Raw genomic sequence first — 17179 nt, forward strand, 5'->3', positions numbered from 1 at the left:
GTTGTGGGTCTCGCATGCGCTTTGAACCATCCAGAAACACAGAGGCTCGTGTCTCTCGAGGTTCCATGGCCGACTGGGTTCTTCTGCCCACATGACGTCGGGTGGGCCTGCGGCTCCCCGGGTGCTGGGCTGGAGTGGCCAGGCAGGTGGCTCAGTGGTCGGGTCAGGGCCCTGCTGGGGTGCCCTCTCCCTCCATATCACCTTAGCTCCTGCAGCTGCACAGACCTGCCCACCCAGAGAGGTGGGTGCTGTCAGCTCCTTGAGGCTCAGGCCAGGTCAGAGAGGGAGGGGCCGCTGAAGGCCCTGGACTCTCACGGGGGGCTTCTTCAGAGGCCACTGCGACCTTCTGAATGTGCGCTGCTCCCTTCCCCGCCGCCCGTGACTGGTTTGTGCCCACTCTGGGGAGCTGCCCCTGCCCAGCCCCTCCCCGTACCCGCACAGCACCTTCGTGCTGATCTAGAATCATCCTTGCTGTGACTCTGGTCTTGGTGGTGGTGCTGGGGGGGGGGGGTAGTCTCTGTGTAGGGAGTGGTGTCCTCAGACCTGGGTTGGCTCCATCACATTGGTGGTGCAGTGAGAGCCTGAATTCTGCTCCCATGGTTAGAAATTTGCTCAGACGGTCTTCAGTGGAAAGGGGGCACCTGAGCACAGGGGCGGGGGACCAGGGTGGGGGTGTGCCCGAGAGGGAAGTGACACCGAGGCAGGTACGGAGGCCGCAGGGACAAGAGGGAACAGAAAGCGGCAGAGGAGGGGCCGGAAGTGGGGGCTGTGCCCGCAGACCCGCAGCCGGGGCGGGGGGTGGGGGGTGGGCGGCTTTGCATGTTGCATGTTTAGACGCTGTCGGCTGCAGCGTGGAAACCGTGAAGTTCTCCAGCAACTCCCGCTGCCTGTGGGTTCTCACCAGAGAAAATTCGGGTAATACCACTTCCCGTGTCGCCGGCCACCAATGACCATTCGACGTGTGAGAGTCTGATCTGTAAAGTGATTTCCCATCGTGGGTGTCTTCACCTCGAGTTGTTCAGAACATAGCAAACCATCTAAGCACTTCACAGGGTGGGAAATAACATCTGCGTGGGGAGGACAGAGCTGAATTTCAGGGCCGCACAGACTTCCGCAGAGGAGCATTTCCCTGCCGGCTGACCAGTGGTGTTCCTCGGCGGGGGGCATGGTGTCTGCGCGAGTCTCCCTCCGGCTGAGCCCCGCAGTCTCCCCCACGGCCTCCTCGGGGGCCCATCTGTCCCTGTGTCTCCGTCCTGCACAGACACCATCGGTCCCATTGGACTGGGGCCACCTGGTGACCTCGTGTGAACCAGCTACTCCTCAACCACCTGTCCCCGAGTAAGGCCACGTTCTGAGCCCGTGGGGTTAGGGTTGCAACGAACAAATCTGGGGGGACAAAACCCACCCCGCCACACGTGGTGAGAAAGCTCAGGTTTGTGGTTCACGAAAGCAGATTTCTAATGGACTTTGCGGAGGCATAACTTGCACACAGCAAACTGCCCTCCTTTAAAGTGTCTCTCTGTGGGTCTGCACGTACCTGGGTGCCAGGGACACCGTCGCGGAGGACGCATCCCTCAGCGCAAGGTCCGCGAGCCCTCAGGACTCCGCCCCTTCGCCGGCTGCAGCCACTGCCCTACCTCGCCCCGTGGATCAGTCTGCACGTTCTAGATCAGGTTCACGCATGCTGCTCTGTGTGGCTTTTTTTCACTCAGCACGACTACCATGAGATCCATGCGTGTCCAGGAAAGTGACGTTTGGGCTGGACGTGCGCGGAGACCTTCCTGCCAGGTGCATCCCTGTGTTGGGACAACACTTACTGACTTACCGGTTTGCCTGTAACGCGCGCTTGGGTTGTTTCCGGGTTTTGACTGTTGAGACTGTCTGTGTACCAGCCCTCGTGTGGACCCGTGTTCTCGCTGCATTGGAGTGGTTGGGTCACCGGGTGTTCGTTCAGCTTGTGACGACACTGGTGAGCGTTTCCCAAGGAGGATGCGTCCTCTTAGCTTCCAGCACCCTCGCCAACATCGCTGCGGCCCCGCTGCGGTGGTTGCTGTTCGGACGGGTGAGCGGGTGCAGGTGAGCCAGTTTTGTGATGTGTCTGTTCAGAATATGGCCCACTTAAAATATCACAAAAGTAACTACAGATGGGGTTTTCAGGGCCGTCAAGTGGGCGCTGATGTCTGCGCGGCACCCTCTCTCCTGCGGGGAGTTTCCGTGGGCAGCACGTGGCCCGTAGGCCCGCCGTGGTCCAGTTCTAGCACTGACGGTGTTTTCCTCCTGCTTTAAAACAAGGTTTGTCTGTTAGATTCCCTTTTTTTTTTAAGCAGGCTTCATGCCCCGTGTGCAGCCTGACGCAGGGCTCGAACTCCCCACCCTGAGATCAAGACCTGAGCTGAGATCAAGCGTTGGACACTTAACCGACGGACCCACCCTGCGGCCCCTGAGGAAAAGGTTACATCGAGCTTAGCAGGTGCGCACAAGTCACAGGCGCGAGGTAGGAAGGTGAGGTCGCATCTGACGTGAAACAGGTTTGCCCGTGTGTTTGTGATGGACGCTCACGTCTCACGCGAGTTCCTCATTCGATACGGTCTTTCGTGAGTGGGGCTCAGGGACCGGCCCTGGGGGAGGATCGGGCTGGCCAGGGGGGCCCCGGGCCCCTGCGCAGACTGACTGTTTCACGTTTTCATGGGAGCCTGTGGTCTTCCCGGTGGAGCTCCTTACAGTTGAGGGAAGAAGTGATCCCATCCCGGTCCCTGGACCTTGAACACACGATGCCCCCAGTGAAGGGTGGCATTCACGGTGGCCTTCAGAAATCGTGGTTCGTGTGCATTTTGAGACATGCTGATGCATTTGGATGTTACCCATGATGCACCAGTAGTCGTGTGACAGGTGAAAGAATGACAGACGTGTGTCTTCAACAGGCTGGCTTCTGCTGGTAACTTGTAAGGATGGCTTTCTGGTTGAGACGCTCTTATCTTCAGACACTGGAACGTACTCTGTAACTCCCAGGGTGACCGGGGATTGGGGTGCTCTGTACCTTCAAGTTGGGGACCGGTGAGGGAGCTGCCCTGCCCTCAGCATCCTCGACGCCAGAATCGTGGACCGACAGGACACGCTCCCGTGGGTGGGAGGCAGTTCTGGTGCTCGGCTTGGAGCGTGGTTTACTTTGTGCTGGAGCCGTTGGAGCCGCATCCCTGTCCCGAGGTCCCCGTGCCGAGCAGAGTCATTGGAGCCAGCACAGGGCACGGGGTGCGCGGGAGTGCAGGGCTCGGTGCCACACGCAGGCACCTCCGTTGGCCAGGACCTTCGTGTCTTCGAGCTTCAGTTCTTGCCTCTTGGGGACGCCCTCCACCTTCCCCAGAGGCTGCGGGATTGCAGGTGGCACCTGAGTGTCATTGCGCACGTTGCCTGCCCAGAAAGGACCCTCCCTTTGGTAGGAGTCTCGCCGGTGACGTGGTGAAGTCTCGCTGTGTCCCTGGTTATCCACGACAGGGGCTCCCGAGGCCCCATCGAGCCCCCAGCGCTGCAGGTGACATGACCTTTGAAGCCCGGTCTGGAACGGGGATTCAAGTTATTTGGGTGCCAAAGCGTTAGGTTTCATGAGTGATTCCGTGAGAAGCGAGTGTCTGCAGATCAGGAGGCTGTGAATAGGTAGTGGGGGGCCCAAGGGAAACGAGAACGGAAGTTTGGAGAACAGGCAGGGGGAGGGTGTAACTTTGAGGGGTGCCTGGAGCTCCTTTGTGGCGTCCCGGATGCCAGCCCTGCGGTCTCCCCCGGCCCTCAGACCCCTGCATCACAGTGAGATGGAACCCTGACGGGCTGCAGGCTCCTCTTTGAAAGGGCTCCTTCCTCACACGGTCCCACGCAGCCCCCTGACTTCCTGAGGGCGCTGTGGGCTCCGTGCGGGAGCACAGGTAATTCCGAGGGGACGGTCGGGTTACCTGTCCACAGGGGTATGTCTGTGGCCAGGTCTGTCTCCAGCAGGTGGTGTACTCGGGCTGGGCGGGCAGGGGTGCTGCTGTCCGTGTCCTCGAGGAGAAGCCCTGTGGACACGTGCTCTCACCTCGAGGCTGTGTCCCGTCCGGATGCCATAGACCTGACTGGCCGTGTCGCCCAGGATGCTTCCACTTTTAGGGTCGCAGCCGCTCAGAGCAGGGGACAGCCACCCCCTGCTGTCGTCCGGCGGGCGGAACCCCTTGGGCACCTTACCGATGCTGAGAGGTTATCCATTTTGCAACGAAAATTCAGCTGTTTTCCTGAAGCTTCTCCGAGCCTGGGTACGCCCCATGTAGCCTTGATATTTTCGTAGTGTTTCATGTACCCGTGATATTTCGTTTCGTTTCGTTTCGTGGCATTTTCAGGTATTTTAGATTCCATTTCTTTTCAGCGTACATTTTTCCCTGATGAAAATGGTCTGGTTTTTCTGCTGCATCGTACTGTCTGTGAAGTACAGAGCTGATATTTAAGCTCCCCTAATGGAGTAAAAATTTATTCCACAGTTTTCTGTGCAAGTTGAAATTATCTTAGCAGTACAGACCCTGTGTGGTGGTCGTTGCCTCAGTGAAAATGGAGTTTTCTGTCGCTTTCGTTGCTTTTCCTAATTCTTACAGAGCCTGCTTTGCTGGCGAGTAAAGAGACTTGTTGCTCATCCAGGAAACCAGGGGGTGAAGCAGCTTCCTGACCGGCCACCGGCCACCTGGTCACCTGGTCACCTGAGCTGTCAATGCTCCCTTCACGGCCGGGAACCGGGTACCACTTTGTCTGGACTTCAGGCGTTAAACTGATGCCTTTTGTTTGCGTGATGGTTTCCCTTGACTTGAGGCACATTTCCGACCCTCTGTCCCTCCACGTCTGAGGATCTGCGCCCGTAAAGCCGGGCGTGAGGGGTAAAGTCACACCTGGGCGGAATGTCTATTCCCATAGCCTCTTCCCGTCCCACCTCAGACAGTCTGCGGTCGGGGGGGGGGGGGGCAGCACCCTGGCTTAGGGCCCACCTCAGGTGGCTCTGAGGTGCTCCAGACAGAGCGCCCGTGGTGTTGTCTGTGACCGCGGGAGCCCTCCCTGCGGCCCATTCTGGACATTCTTCGTGTTTCTTCTTTTTGGTGGCCAGGCCTCGTCGGGGACAGGGTCGGCCGCTGGGACCACAGACCCCACGGAAGGTGCGAACAGCATGTTCACTTTTGCCTTTGGTGCTGTGCCCGTTGGGGCAGGGCTCGCACCCCCGGCGCTGCCCCGAGCTGTGCGCGGCCGGCCAAGGAGAGGGACCGGGTGTCGGGAGCCCCCAGGACCCGGCCACCTGAGGGAGCCGCTCTTCCTGCCGGTCTTCCCGGCCACGGAATGTGAAACGGGGCATTTATTTTTTTAATTTAATCTTACGGCCACTAAAACATAAAGGAGGGTAAAATTTAGAGTGTCAATTTCAACATTTCCATGAAAGCAATGATGGTTTTTAGGTAAATATTAAAGGTTATCCTTGCACTTCTGAGAAAGCAAACAGAATTAAAAATACCAATTTTAAAAAGTATGCCAGATGAGTTAGAATATATGTTCATGAGTCTGTGAGTCAAAATCAGCAAGAATACAGACCTTTACTCTTGTTTTTTAGAAAGTCAAACGACCCCCATGTTACATTCCCCTCCCGCTCCTCTCCCTGCCTTCCTAGATGCATCCCAGCTGGCAAATTTTGTGCTTCGCCAGTTACTTTCTCTAATACCGATAGAATGGCAGCCGGCGTGGTGCTCGGTGGTGTGGACCTTCCTGTAAGAGTTCGTAGACGGTAACTCACGTGATCATAATAACCAAAGGGCGAGTACGGTTGTTGTTTTCATTCAGCGGATGAAGAATTTGAAGCACAGAGAGGTCGAACAACTTCCCCGGGCCACACAGCCAGTGCCGCCGGAGCCAGCGCTCCGGTCCGAGCGTGCCGACGCTGAATGGCGCGCGCGCATCTGGACTCACGAGCAGAAAATGGCCGCTGAGCCTCCAGAACGAGCGGTGTTTTGTGCAAGCCCTCTCGTTAATTTCAGTAAACGTTGCCATTCGTAGCCCTTTGCAACGTGACATCTTCATGAAATATTTTTGATTCTTGTTCTTTGTGACATAGACCTACTGTGTTTAACCGCTGGGAGGCCTCGTATTCTCCGCTTGTGGTACAATTGTGTGTTTCTCTCTACTCCCCATCTGTTTATTCCTGGGGAACATCTCTCAGCACGTATAGGTACAACCCGTATTTTGTGATGAAAATGTTAAGATCCACTCTCCTGGCGGATGCAGTTTTTAACCATTAGCAACAGTGAAGTCCAGCGCAGTGAGGACACGGTGTAATCCTAGTTTCAGGCGTGCGATACCGTGATCCCGCAATCCCACGCGTCGCCCTGTGTTCATCGTGTCAGGTGCCCTCCTTCATACCCACCACCTGTTCCCCCATCCTCCCACCCACGTCGTCTCTGGCGACCATCAGTTTCTTCTCTAGCGTTAAGTCTCGTTCTTGGTGTGCATCAGTTTTGTTTCTTACGTTCCACATACAAGTGAAATCATGGTGTGTGCCATCCTCTGACTTATTTTGCCAGCATTATACTTTGCAAATGGCCAAGTTTCATTATTTTTGTGGCTGAGTAATATTCTATCATATATGTAAATGCCACATCCTCCTTATCCGTTCATCACCTGATGGACACTTGGGCTCTTTCCATAGTTGAGCTGTTGTAAGTAATGCTGCTATAAACATGGGGGGGGGGGTGTATCCTTTCAAATTAGTGTTTTTGTATTCTTTGGGTAAATACCCAGTAGTGCGACTCCTGGATCAGATGGTATTTCTATTTTTAGTCTTCTGAAGAAACTCCACACTGCCTTCCACTGGCTGTACCAGTCTGCATTTCCACCAACCGTGCACGAGGGTTCCTTTTTCTCCACACCATCCCCAACATCTGCTGTTTCTTGTGTTGTTGGTTTTAGGCATTCTGACAGGTGTGAGGTGATGCCTCATCATGGTTTTGATTTGTATTTCCCTGATGATGAGTGATGTTGAGCATTTTTTCATGCGTCGGTTGGCCATCTGGATGTCTTCTTGGGAGAAGTGTCTATTCGTGTCTTCTGCCCGTTTTTAAATCGGGGTATTTTCTTTTTAGATGTTGAGGTATTTAGGTATTGATGCTGTGGCCGATGTCAGAGACGTTACCGCCTGTGCTCTCTTCCAGGATTTTTATACTCTCGTGTCTCCCATTTAGGTCTTTCATCCATTTTGAGTTTATTTTTGTGTCTGATGTAAGAAAGTGGTCCAGGTTCGTTCTTCTGCGTGTCGCTGTCCAGTGTTCCCAGCACCACTTGCTGAAGAGACTGTCTTTATTCCACTGGATATTCTTTGTTCCTTTGTTGAAGATTAGCTGACCCTATAGTTGCGGGTTAATTTCTGGGTTTTCTATTCTGTTCTGTTGCTCTACGTGTCTATTTTTGTGCCGGTACGTACTGCTTTGATGACTACAGCTTTGTAATTTAGCTTGAAGTCTGGAATTATACCTCCAGCTTTGCTTTTCTTTTTCAAGATTGCTTTGGCTTTTGGGGGTCTTTTGTGGTTCTGCACAAATTTTGGATTGTTTGTTCCAGGTCTGTGAAGAGTGCTGGTGGTATTTTGATAGGGAGTGCATGAAATCTGCGGACTGCTTTGGGTCGAACAGACATCTTAGCAGTGTTCTTCCAACCACGAGCATGGACCGTCTCTCCGTTTCTTTGTGCCCTCTTCAGTTTCGTTCGGCAACGTTTTGTAGTTTTCGGAGTACAGGCCTTTCATCTCCTTGGTTAAGTTTATTCCTAGGTATCATATTATTTTTGATGCAATTACAAATAGGATTTTTTAAAGTTTATTTATTTATTTTGAGAGAGAGAGAGCGTGTGAGCAGAGGGAAGGCAGAGAGAGAGAGAGGGAGGGAGAGAGAGAATCCGAAGCAGGCTCCGTGCTGTCAGCGCAGAGCCCGACATGGGGCTCGATCCCATGAACCATGAGGCTATGGCCTGAGCTGAAATCAAGAGTTGGACGCTTTATCAACTGAACCACCCAGGTGCCCAGGATTGCTTTTTAAATGTCTCTTTCTTCTGCTTCATTATTGGTGCTTAGAAATGCAACGGTTTTCTGTACATTGACTTTGGATCCCGCGACCTTATCAAATTTGTTTGTTTTAGTAGTTTTTTGGTGGGGTCTTTAGGGCTTTCTGTATGTGGTATCATGTCATCTGTAAATAGTGAAAATGTCACTTCTTCCTTACCAATTTGGATGCCTTTTGTTTCTTTTTCTTGTCTGATTGCTGAGGCTAGGGCTTCCAGGACTGTGTTGAATAACAGGAGTGAGAGTGGGCATCCTTGCCTTGCTCCTGACCTTAAGGGAGAAGCACTCGGTCTTCCCCCATCGAATATGATGTTGGCTGTGGATTTTTCATATCCGGCCTTTATCATGTTGACGTCTGTTCCCTCTAAACCTACTCGTTGAGAGTTTTTATCATGAGTACATGTTGTACTTTGTCAAATGTGTCCTATGTATCTGTCGAAATGATCGTATGGTTCTTATCCTTTCTCTAATTGATGTGATGCATCACATTGATTGATTTGTGACTATTGAACCACGCTGCAGCCCAGGAGTGAGTCCCACATGATCGTGGTGAATGATTTTTTTTAATGCACTGTTGGATTCGGTTTGCTAGGATTTTGTTGGGGATTTTTGCATCTGTCCATCGGGGATATTGGCCTGTAGGTCTCTTTTTTCTGTAATGGCTCTATCTGGTTTTGGTATTGGGGTAACGGATTTTAGAGATGACTTCAGGTGGTGTTTGGACACGTATTGTAATGACCAAAGGAAGGTGGGTGTGTGGTGACAGCTCTGAGTCAATAAAGAAGCGTTGGAGGTGGACCCAGCTGAGTCCTGGGGAAGCAGCCCTCACGGGAAAGAGGCCAGTGACCCTACACTTGGCCAGCTTAGTTCTCTCCCATTAAACACACGTTGGCATCTTTGGTGAGAGTTCCTGCTTGACTAACCAGCTGGAAAATGGAGTATTTAAGTGGGAAGATCAGTCTCTAACTACCGTGTCTTTCTCAGGGAGTGTTAGGGGGCGAATGTGTCTCAGACCATGACCTAATTTGGATATAATTAGTTAAGATGACGAAGTAGGGTGTCCGATATTACTGGTGTCCTTGTAAGAAGGGGACACTGGGACACAGGCTTCCAGGGAGAAGGTGGGTGAACGTGAGAGCAGAAACTGGTGATTCTTCTCCGGCCGAGGACTGCCAGCCATGAGCAGAAGCGGGGAGACGCCTGGAGACTTCCTCGCCCGGGGCCTTCGAGGGCCTCCAGGCTGCGTGAGGATCTGGTTCTCTCACAGCCCCTGGCCTGGGGCACGGGGCTCTGGCCGTCCTGGGAAGGTGATGCCGGCAGAAGAGGAAAGGAGAACATGGCAGACGTACCAGGAGGGCGCCGACCAGAGGGCTTTCCGTCGGGAGCCGCTGGTGCCTCTGGGCCCTGCGGGCCTCCTCCCTCGAGCTGGTTTGAGCTGGAGTTTTGGAGGCTGCAATGTCTGCTTCCGGGCCCTTCTGCCGTGTGGGCGTCGCTTGTGTAGGAGGCCTTGTTTCGTCTTTAAAGATACGTCCTCAAGGGTGAGGGTGAATCTCCCTTGGGTTATGTCACCGGCATTTTACGCTTGGGTGGGAACCTCGCTTCGGCCGCCGACGGGCGTTCTCCTTCTTTGTGGACCGTTTGCTGTCTGTTCCGAGAAGCAGCCAGTGCATGTGGGGTTCCGTTCAGGACTACGTGTCCGTTGTGGTCAGCCTGGAACCCAGAGTCCTGCTCGGGTGCATCCCGCCCGGTGGCCGCTCGGCCAGACAACTGCCGTCTCTTCTGCCCGCGCACAGCGGCGCGGCACTCTGCCTGACTTCCGCGGGCGTGTTTCTGCCGGCCACCTGGGTAACTGTCCCGTTCTTGCCCCCACAGAGTCCGTAGAGGAGCAACAGCAAGGCTTCCAGATGAACAACCGAAAGGAAGACATGGAGATTGCGTCCCACTACCGGCACCTGCTGCGGGAACTGAACGAGCAGCGGCAGCACGGCGTCCTGTGCGACGTGTGCGTCGTGGTGGAGGGCAAGGTCTTCAAGGCGCACAAGAACGTCCTGCTCGGCAGCAGCCGCTACTTTAAGACGCTGTACTGCCAGGTGCAGAAGACGTCCGAGCAGGCCACGGTCACGCACCTGGACATCGTCACGGCGCAGGGCTTCAAGGCCATCATCGACTTCATGTACTCTGCCCACCTGGCCCTCACCAGCAGGAACGTCATCGAGGTGATGTCCGCCGCCAGCTTCCTGCAGATGACGGACATCGTGCAGGCCTGCCACGACTTCATCAAGGCCGCGCTGGACATCAGCATCAAGCCCGACGCCTCGGACGAGCTCTCCGAGTTCGAGATCAGTGCCCCTCCTGGCAGCAGCACGGACGCCCTCATCTCGGCCGTGATGGCGGGAAGGAGCATCTCCCCGTGGCTGGCCCGGCGCACCAGCCCCGCCAATTCTTCCGGAGACTCGGCCATCGCCAGCTGCCACGAAGGGGGCAGCAGCTACGGGAAGGAGGACCAGGAGCCCAAGGCTGACGGCCCCGACGACATTTCTTCGCAGCCGCTGTGGCCCGGGGACGTGGGCTACGGGTCTCTGCGCGTCAAGGAAGAGCAGATCTCCCCGTCTCATTACGGAGGGAGTGAGCTCCCTTCCTCCAGGGATGCGGTGATACAGAACTCTTTCTCGGAGCAGGCTGGCGGGGACGGCTGGCAGCCCACGGGTCGCAGGAAGAACCGGAAAAACAAAGAGACGGTCCGGCACATCACACAGCAGGCGGAGGGCGATAGCCGGGCCGGCTCCCCGGTGGCCCCTTTCCTTCCGACGTCCGGGTGGCCATTCGGCGGCCGCGACTCAGGTAAGCCTTTTGTTTTCGTGGGCGGGGCTCAGACGCTGGCGGCCCAGACGCGCTGCTTGTGCTGCAGGGGAACCAGTGTGGGCCAGCCTCACGCCGGGGCCTCCCACGGGCCGCCTCCTCTGGCAGCAAATTATGTGAGTGCAGGGAGTGTGACTCTGGGTGCCCCCGTGTCCCTGGTGCACAGAGGCCACTTGATGATGTAGGCCTTCTCTGTCGCCGAGGGGTCAGTAGCTGGAAAAGTGGGGGACGTCTGGGGCAGTTTGAGGGTCTGTGTTCCTTTATCCAGGGGGTCCTTCGTCAACACTGCTTAGGAGAACTTAATTTTAAAAGGTTGAAACGTGAAAATGCTAAGCGGTGCAAAAGCGCATCAGGTGAGGTGACGTGAAGGTGGGCTGGGACCCCACCCCACGCCTCAGACCCTCACGGTCCCGTGGCCTCAGCTCTGCGTTTTCTGTCCCCACACCGGGGTCTTGGTCACTGTTGTGAGTGTTGGACAGGCCGTCACACGCACCTGTTTTATCCCTGGTAAAAAGCTTGTCTTCAGCTGGGGGGACTTGAAGACTTCCGCCTGAAAAGCCCCCCTCGCAAGGAGGGATGTTTCCTTGTTTCCAGTAAGTGCGGGTCCAGTGGTTCAAAGTAATACATGTTTTTTCTCGCAGCCGCTGGGCGTTGCTGTGCTACGCGGGGAGGGGGCGCTGAGCACGCGTCAGACCCTGTGCGTCAGGTTCAAGGTGGCTCTAAGCTCAGCTTTGCGGAAGCTGGTCCTCGCACCCTGGATGGTAGTTTTGTGTCTGTCTCCCAGACAGCGGATGATACGTTAAGTGTTTGTTGAAACACCAGACACCGTCCTGGTCCTGGGCGCGTAACGGCTGCTGTTACGCGTAAGCGTCCTTCCAAGTGGCGGACTGGGGGGCAGGCTCCCTCCACCCCCAGCCCAGCCCCGGGTGCACTGGGGTCCAGAGGCTGAGGAAGGGTCTTCGTGGGAACAGAGTTGGTCCAGAGCAGGATAGAAGCTTCTTAGCAAGTTCTCGTCCAGGGGAGGCCCCTCTGGGAAGGTCCCAAATCACCTGCAACACGAGAACGGACAGGCGTGAAGGCAGCAAGCTAGGGTCATAGCCCTGAAAAGTGTCACAGTTGCCAAGCATCCTGTGCTTGGGGGCAGGAAGGAAGCTTCCCAGGCAGGGCCGGCGGGCCCCTGGACATGCTGGCTCCCACGCTCAGCTCTCCATGCGTTAGCTTTTATTATCGTGGTGAGGTATACGTGCCGTAACCTCTACTGTTATAACCATTTCTGAGTCTATAATTTATTGGGATTAAATACGTTCACACTGTTATGGCAACCATCATTACCATTTATCTACCAGACCGAGACTCTGTACCCGTTGAACGGAACCTCCCCGAGACACGCTGTCACCTGTGTTCGTTGTCACTCTCTGTCACTGTGTGTTCCCAGCCCAAAGCACAGGGCCAGACCCCTGAATGCTCACTTCAGGTTGGTCGAAACACAGCCTTTCGACCTCGGGCTGGATGGCTCACTGCCACGGGCGTGTCCCGGGCACCCTAGGGCAGCAGCAGCTCTGACCTCCGTCCACTAGATGCCAGTAGCCACCCACCCGTAGTCTGGCGACAGCAGAAGTGTGTCTGGACGTTGTAAAGGTCCCTGATGGGCAGCACCCCAGAACTGCTGGAGGTTCACTGGAGAAGAAGGTTAAGTGTCTGAGCTGCTCGAAGAGCCGTCTCCCTGCTGGCTGGCTGTGGGGAGAGGACACTCCGTGTGCTCCAAACTGTTCATAACCTCTCACCGGCTCTGACCGAAATCTGAGAAGCAGTCTGTGGCACATGACCTAAGGACAGCTGCGTCGTGTCGAGCCTTCTGGGCCGGTCGGTGCCGCAGTCCCGTCCTGGCGAGTCCCGTCCTGGGTGTCGAGGGCCGCCCAGCAGGCTGTGACGCCGGAGGGGCCTTGAGGTTGAGGGCCCATCAGCGCAGTAAGGAATGTGCTCTCCTCAGGCCTGTAGGTTTGGGGCTTTGAGTGCAGTAGTCAAGCAGAAGGTGTTTTTAGATTCCAACAAGTGACTTCGACCGTGTACTTTTGTTAATGTCTTAAATCCCCTGGGTTTCCAAGGCAACTGTGAACAGCTTCTGTTAGATTATTCTGAGCTGCTGAGGCAGGGATGTGGGGTTGGAGGCTCGCATAGGGTGGTTTCCCTTGGTGGTGGTGGTGGTTTATCCCTCCATCCTGGCCCTGGGGCTGGGCTTGGAAGCTCAAATTGTGATCCCCAGTGGGGGCCGGTTTGTTTTCACTAAAGATTCCTTACCTCTTAGGGAAGAATGCCTTTAAATTCTCCTACTTGCAGGAGCAAAAGCCCTGTTCCAGAAGAACTGTCAGGTGGTTTTCGCACATCCCTCGGAGGCTCAGTGCAGGTGCTCGGATGCTCGGCTTTGCCGCCAGGCCTGCCTGTGTCCCCGGCTTGGCTTTGGCGGTTCCGAGGCCTCTTGGCGTTGGAGAGTGATTTTTTCCAAAAGGGCCAAGAGCATGTGAACCTAGTGGCCTCCGAGGTGTCGTTGGAATTCGCTCGTACGGTCACTTGTGTGGCAGCTCGGGGGAAGTGGTGTCCACACGCGCAGGTAGGTTGCACGTACTCGGCCGCGTCCTCCTCGGGTCCCGGCCTCCCCCCTCGCGTGCGACCCCACAGTGGCCACAGACCCCCAGGAGGCGATCTGTAGCCGCTGGTTCACAAGCGGGAATGGGAAGGGCCCAGGCGCTCGTCCTAATGTCCCACACACGGCCTAAAAAGTTCCGCCAAAAAAGAGAGTTCTGGAACCAGGATAAAATGGGTCTGTTTTGTAAAGTAAATGTTTCTGCCTGAACTTCTGTAAAGTTGGATCTTGACATAGTGGGATCTTGAAGAACACGTTTGGGTGGGTGAAGGTGGTCTCTGTAGGCTCCCAGCCGACCCCTCACGCCCTTGCAGCGTTTCCTGGGCAGGGAGGGGGCAGGTGCACCACCTGTCAGGCCGAGGTCATCATGGGGGCTGAAGTGGGGACACCAGATGGGAGGGGAGACATCCCCCACTGCCCGTCCTCAAGTACGTGAGGGTGCGGGGGGGACTTGTTCGAGAAGCGGTGAACCTTTCGAGTTTGTCTGAGTTTCCCTGCATGTCGGGTCGTGACCCGCCTGCAGGCGTGAAGGGTGAACCGAGCGCCGGGCGCCCTGATCCTCCGGTCAGTCTGTCCACTTCTGCGACAGGTGCCCTTTCCGCTGCCGACAGTCCAGCCTCCGGCTCAGTGTGGTGTTTGTGACTTTTGGGTAGAAGAGCCTGAATGCAAAGCGGCAGCACGTCTCTGGGACTTTGGCTCCCGGACGGGTGGGCCCGTTCCCGAGACCCTGTCACCCCTGCCCTTCACCCCTTCCTCAAGAGGTGGAGCCCGTTGTAGCTGCCGCCCGAAGTTTCCCCTTCCGACAGGAGCAGGACCGTGCGGAGCCGGTGCCCTCTGGCCCTTTGCTGTCTGGCTGGTGGCAGGTGGCGCCCTCGTGGTTGCGGTGTTGGGCGAGAGCGCGAACCCTGGCGGCCGTGCCAGGAGGTGGTGGGAAATGCTGGCGACTCAGAGCGGGCCGAACGGTGGCAGGAGCCAGCTGCCTGCACGGTGCGGTCTTCCGGGAAGGGGCCCCGCGGGTGGAGGAGCCTGGGGGTCGTGTCCTGTGACCTTTGGCTCATCCACGCCCAAGGCCATGATTTTGAATCACTGTCCTGATTCAAGACCCTTATGAACTCGGCTCTGCTGAGCTGCTGGTGTAGCTCAAATGCAGGTGCTCCCTTTGCGTCTGGATTTTCTAGAATATCGCATTCGTGAAGGATGAGTCCTTGAAGGGCTCTCACGGGCATCAGGCTCAGCCTGGTGCCTGAGGGAGCTGGGAGGACGTCCCACCTGGAGCCACCGGGCGCACGAGCCGTAGCGTGTCCCGGGCTGCTGCAGGTCAAGGCAGACCACGTCGTGAGGCCGTGGCAGGCTGGAGCCAGAGGAGAAGGTGCTTCTGGAAGCCCCAGGAGTCGGGCAGCACTCCAGGCTCAGGCGACACAGGGAGCCCAGCAAAGGCTCGCACTCAGGATCCCCGAAGTGCGGCCCACGAGGGAGGGGGATCTCAGTGGAATGTGCCTGAGTCGGTGTGATTGCCATTTTGCTAGGCAGCCGGGGAATGTGTTTTTGCACGGCCCGTGAGCACCTCGTTGTGCTCCAGGGTTGTGCGGAAAGGAGCCTGTCCCCTCTCCGAGTGCAGGGGGCCGCCCCCAGCAGCCTACCGGAGCTCAGGCTCTCGTGCCTGTCCCATCGCAGGGAGCCTCCGCCGCTCTGTGGTCGGTTCGCAGACGTGTAGCCGTCTCCCTGGATCCTGTCTCGATTTGAACTTGAGGGTGATTCCACCGCGTGAACGCGCACTGCCCGCTCCCGTGCCGATGTGGATGGCTCCGGCTGCCCCTGGTTTGGGCTGTGACAGTCACTGCTGCCACACCTTCCAGCGCTTCTGGACGTGCTTCTCCTGCTGTATTCTGGAGGTGCTTCTCGGGGGTGCGGGGGTTTCCTACAGCTGCCGCGAGAAGTTACCGTGTGCCCCGTGGCCTCGCTATCTTCCAGCTCTCAGAAGTCGGGGGTGGGGTGGCAGGGCTCCTGCGTTCCTTCTAGAGTCTCCAGGGGAGGACGTTTCCTGGCCTTCTCCAGCTTCTAGAGGCCCTGTCTTCCTTGAGTCCGGCCCCCCCTGCCGCCTCTTCCCCTTAGAAGGACCCTTGTGTTGACACGGACCCACCCGGATAATCTGGGACAGTCGTCCGCCTCAGGGCCCCTAACTCCATCCTTCGTGCCGCATGAGGTCGCCCACTCACAGGCCCTGGAGATGGGGACCTGGACGTCTAAGGACCGCGATCAGCCTACCCCGTGGCGCGTACGTGTAATTAGCAAGGTTTTGTGGTGACGATTGCCATTCTTTTTTTCTGTTCCTTGAAGCATGATATGCATGCAGTAAACTGCACAGATTTCGAGTGAACAGTTTCGGGTTGAACAATTTCTTGTTTCTCTCTTTAACATTTTATTGGGGAAACGTTTGTTCTTAGAGAAAAGGTAAAAAAAAAAAAAAGAAAAAAAGAAAGAAAGCGAGCACGTCTACCAGCCAGATTCTTCACTTAACGTTTTGCTACATTTGCTTTATTGTATGTTTATTCACCTAATCGTCCAAAAACACATCTTATTTTTTGGTGCCTTTCAAACTACCTGGCAGATCAGTATATTTCATTCCAGAGCACGGCAAGTTTTTCATTGGGGTTCGGTCCGTGTGCACACTCCCACGCCCTGCACACACCAGGCCCGCCGCACCCCTTGACCAGTCTAGACAAATGCGTGCGCCTGAGCCCCCTCGGAGCAGAGTGTCCCCTCCGCCTCCGGCCATCGGTCCCTGCCCCAGCCCCGCGGCCCCTAACCTGACTTTTTCTGCCGTGGGTCGACCTAGCCTGTCCAGCGCTTTGTCTGGACGAAACCTCGTGTCCCACGAGCCACATCACGGAGTACGTGCTCCCCACTCGCACCTGCATGGCTGTGCCTCGTGTCCCAGCCTCTTGTCACCTGGCACCTGGGCAGTAGCCAGGTTTTGCTGTTGTGAGTAAGACTCCCGCAAACACTTTCGGCAAAAGCCTGTTTTGTGGACGTATGTTTTGATTTCTCTCGAGCAAATACCTCGGAGTGCAGTGGCTGGGGCTCAGAGGACAGGTGACTTGAGCTTTATAAGAAGTTGCCAGACTTTTTCCTGAGCGTCCGCACCCCCCACGTCCTCCATAGCTTGGCGTGTTGTCTTTTTTTCTTTTTTTCAGTTTATTTATTTATTTTGAGAGAGAGAGAGCGAGAGAGCATGAGCAGGGGAGGGGCAGAGAGAGAGGGAGGGAGAGAGAATCCCAAGCAGGCTCTGTGCCGTCCACGCGGAGCCCGACATGGGTCTTGAACTCACAAACCGTGAGATGGTGACCTGCTGAAACCAAGAGCCCGTGCTTACCTGACTGAGCCCCCAGGCGCCCCACGTGTTGTCTTTTTAATTGTAAGTGCCCTAGGCGGTGAGTTGGATGAGTTTTGACAACCTTGGACACCTCTGCCATCTGGATAGAGAACACTTTCACTGCCGGGAAGGACCCTCCTGTCCTTTCCACTCACCCCCCCCCCCCAGACACGGACAGGACCCGCAGACCTCCCCCGCCACAGCCGCC

At 56.0% G+C, this 17179-nt stretch overlaps 1 protein-coding gene across 4 annotated transcripts in view; it reads left to right on the plus strand.

Moving 5' to 3' along the window:
• Window positions 1-17179, plus strand: part of ZBTB46 (zinc finger and BTB domain containing 46) — a 63712-nt gene that overhangs the window by 16649 nt on the left and 29884 nt on the right. For 3 of the 4 annotated variants that reach the window (XM_045053355.1, XM_045053357.1, XM_006929577.5), the window contains exon 2: window positions 9971-10939. In XM_045053355.1, the coding sequence (XP_044909290.1) occupies window positions 10003-10939 (937 nt within the window). In that variant the 5' untranslated portion in view covers window positions 9971-10002. Of the gene's footprint in view, window positions 1-2327; window positions 2471-9970; window positions 10940-17179 lie in introns of all 4 variants that reach the window. The other variant, XM_045053356.1, reaches the window with a different exon arrangement.

The sequence above is a fragment of the Felis catus genome, chromosome A3 (assembly GCF_018350175.1).
Source record: "Felis catus isolate Fca126 chromosome A3, F.catus_Fca126_mat1.0, whole genome shotgun sequence".
NCBI classification, from domain to species: Eukaryota; Metazoa; Chordata; class Mammalia; order Carnivora; family Felidae; genus Felis; species Felis catus.